Source organism: Propithecus coquereli, unplaced genomic scaffold, assembly GCF_000956105.1.
Source record: "Propithecus coquereli isolate 6110/MARCELLA unplaced genomic scaffold, Pcoq_1.0 Scaffold137, whole genome shotgun sequence".
NCBI lineage: Eukaryota > Metazoa > Chordata > Mammalia > Primates > Indriidae > Propithecus > Propithecus coquereli.
Window position 1 is genome coordinate 165,526 of NW_012137969.1, and position 1,821 is coordinate 167,346.

Here is a 1,821-nt window from a genome sequence, read left to right on the forward strand (position 1 = left end):
TCAGGCTGGTCTCGAACTCCTGAGCTCAAACAATCCGCCCGCCTTGGCCTCCCAGAGTGCTAGGATTACAGGCGTGAGCCACCGCGCCCGGCCTGGCTAATATTTTTAATTTTTGTTTTTTGTAGAGATGGGGTCTCACTATATTGCCCAGGCCAGTCTTGAACTCCTGGCTTCGAGTGATCCTCCCACCTCAGCCTCCCAAAGTGCTGGGATTACGGGCATGAGCTACTGTGTTCTACCTTGTTTTGCTTTTTTAATGTGGCTATTAGGAAATGTAAAATGACATGTGTGGCTCACATGCTCTCCCTGTTGGACAGTGCTAGGGCAGAGCCTGTGCTCTGTTGCGTCTCCCCGAGAGACCACCAATTAGGGGAAACAAGGACAGTAACTCCTCTCTTTTTGACCCATCAGGATTTGTAAGGTCCTCTGGAAGGAGAGAATTACAGAAATATTGAGTCTGGAAGGAGCACCTAGCCCTGGACCACGGGAGGACTGACTCCTCAGCACAGCCTAGCATCTGGGGGCCAACAGAGGAGCTTCACAAAGACTTAGTGTATGGGCTGGGCACGGCGGCTCATGCCTGTAATCCTAGCACTCTGGGAGGCCGAGGTGGGAGGATTGCTTGAGCTCAGGAGTTCGAGACCAGCCTGAGCAAGAGCGAGACCCCATCTCTACTAAAAACAGAAAGAAATTAGCCAAACAACTAAAAAAAAAAAAAAATTAGCCAGGCATGGTGGCACATGCCAGCTACCTGGGAGGCTGAGGCAGGAGGATCGCTTGAGTCTAGGAGTTGGAGGTTGCTGTGAGCTAGGCTGATGCCACGGCACTCTAGCTCAGGCAAGACAGTGAGACTCTGTCTCAAAAAACAACAACAACAACAAAGACTTAGTGTGTGAACAGTGGGGACCATCAAAAGCCACATGCTGAATGAATGACTCCACCATGGTGTAACTACCGCTTCTGAGCTGACCCCTGGGGAACATTCCAGGGACCCAAGTTCACCTCATCTAGGGAGCAGATGGAGCCAGAACCCAGGTGTTCAGCCAACGTTCCTCAGGGGATCCAAGGCTCCCCATGGTCTTACCTTGTAGTAGTTGTTGCTGTAGAAGCAATTGCAGGAAGAGGCATTGATGCAGCGGTTGTCACTAAACAAAAAGCCGGGGTTGCAGACACAGCCCCCCTGGCAGAGGAGCCCGCAGCTGGGCCTGGGGTTCTTGCAGGAAGCAGGACAAGCACAGGATTCATAGTGGGCATTCGGGGGGCAGCTCTCTAAGGGGAGAACACAGCCTCCATTAAGCCTGCATGCCACAGCTTTTCTCGGGGGGCCCCCCTGCCTCTCCTCTACCCCAAAACTCAAGTGCCTCTCTAAGATGTAGGCCTGTGTTATTCAGCTCTGACACATGCTACAACAGGGTGAACCTTGCAAACATTATGCTTGGTGACAGACGCCAGACACAAAGCCCACATATTGTATCGACTGTCTGGAACAGGCTGATACACGCATATAGGAAGGAGATTTGTGGCTGTCAAGGGCTGGGGGAGAGGGGACTGGGGACTGACTGTTAATGGTTTTGGGGTTTCTTTTCAGCATGATGAAAATATCTCAAATTAGAAGATGATGATGGCTGCACAACCTTGTGAAGATACTATAAACCAGGGAATTGTACACTTTAAAAGGGAGAATTTTATGGACTATGAATTATATTTCAATAACAAACAAGGAGAAGAGGCCGGGCGCGGTGGCTCACGCCTGTAATCCTAGCTCTCTGGGAGGCCAAGGCGGGCGGATTGTTTGAGCTCAGGAGTTCGAAACCAGCCTGA

General features: G+C 51.1%; 1 protein-coding gene across 1 annotated transcript in view; it reads right to left on the minus strand.

Moving 5' to 3' along the window:
• Window positions 1-1,821, minus strand: part of ZAN (zonadhesin) — a 34,799-nt gene that overhangs the window by 28,582 nt on the left and 4,396 nt on the right. Inside the window, exon 7 of the mRNA XM_012638882.1 lies at window positions 1,085-1,269. Within this exon, the coding sequence (XP_012494336.1) occupies window positions 1,085-1,269 (185 nt within the window). The remainder of the gene's footprint in view (window positions 1-1,084; window positions 1,270-1,821) is intronic.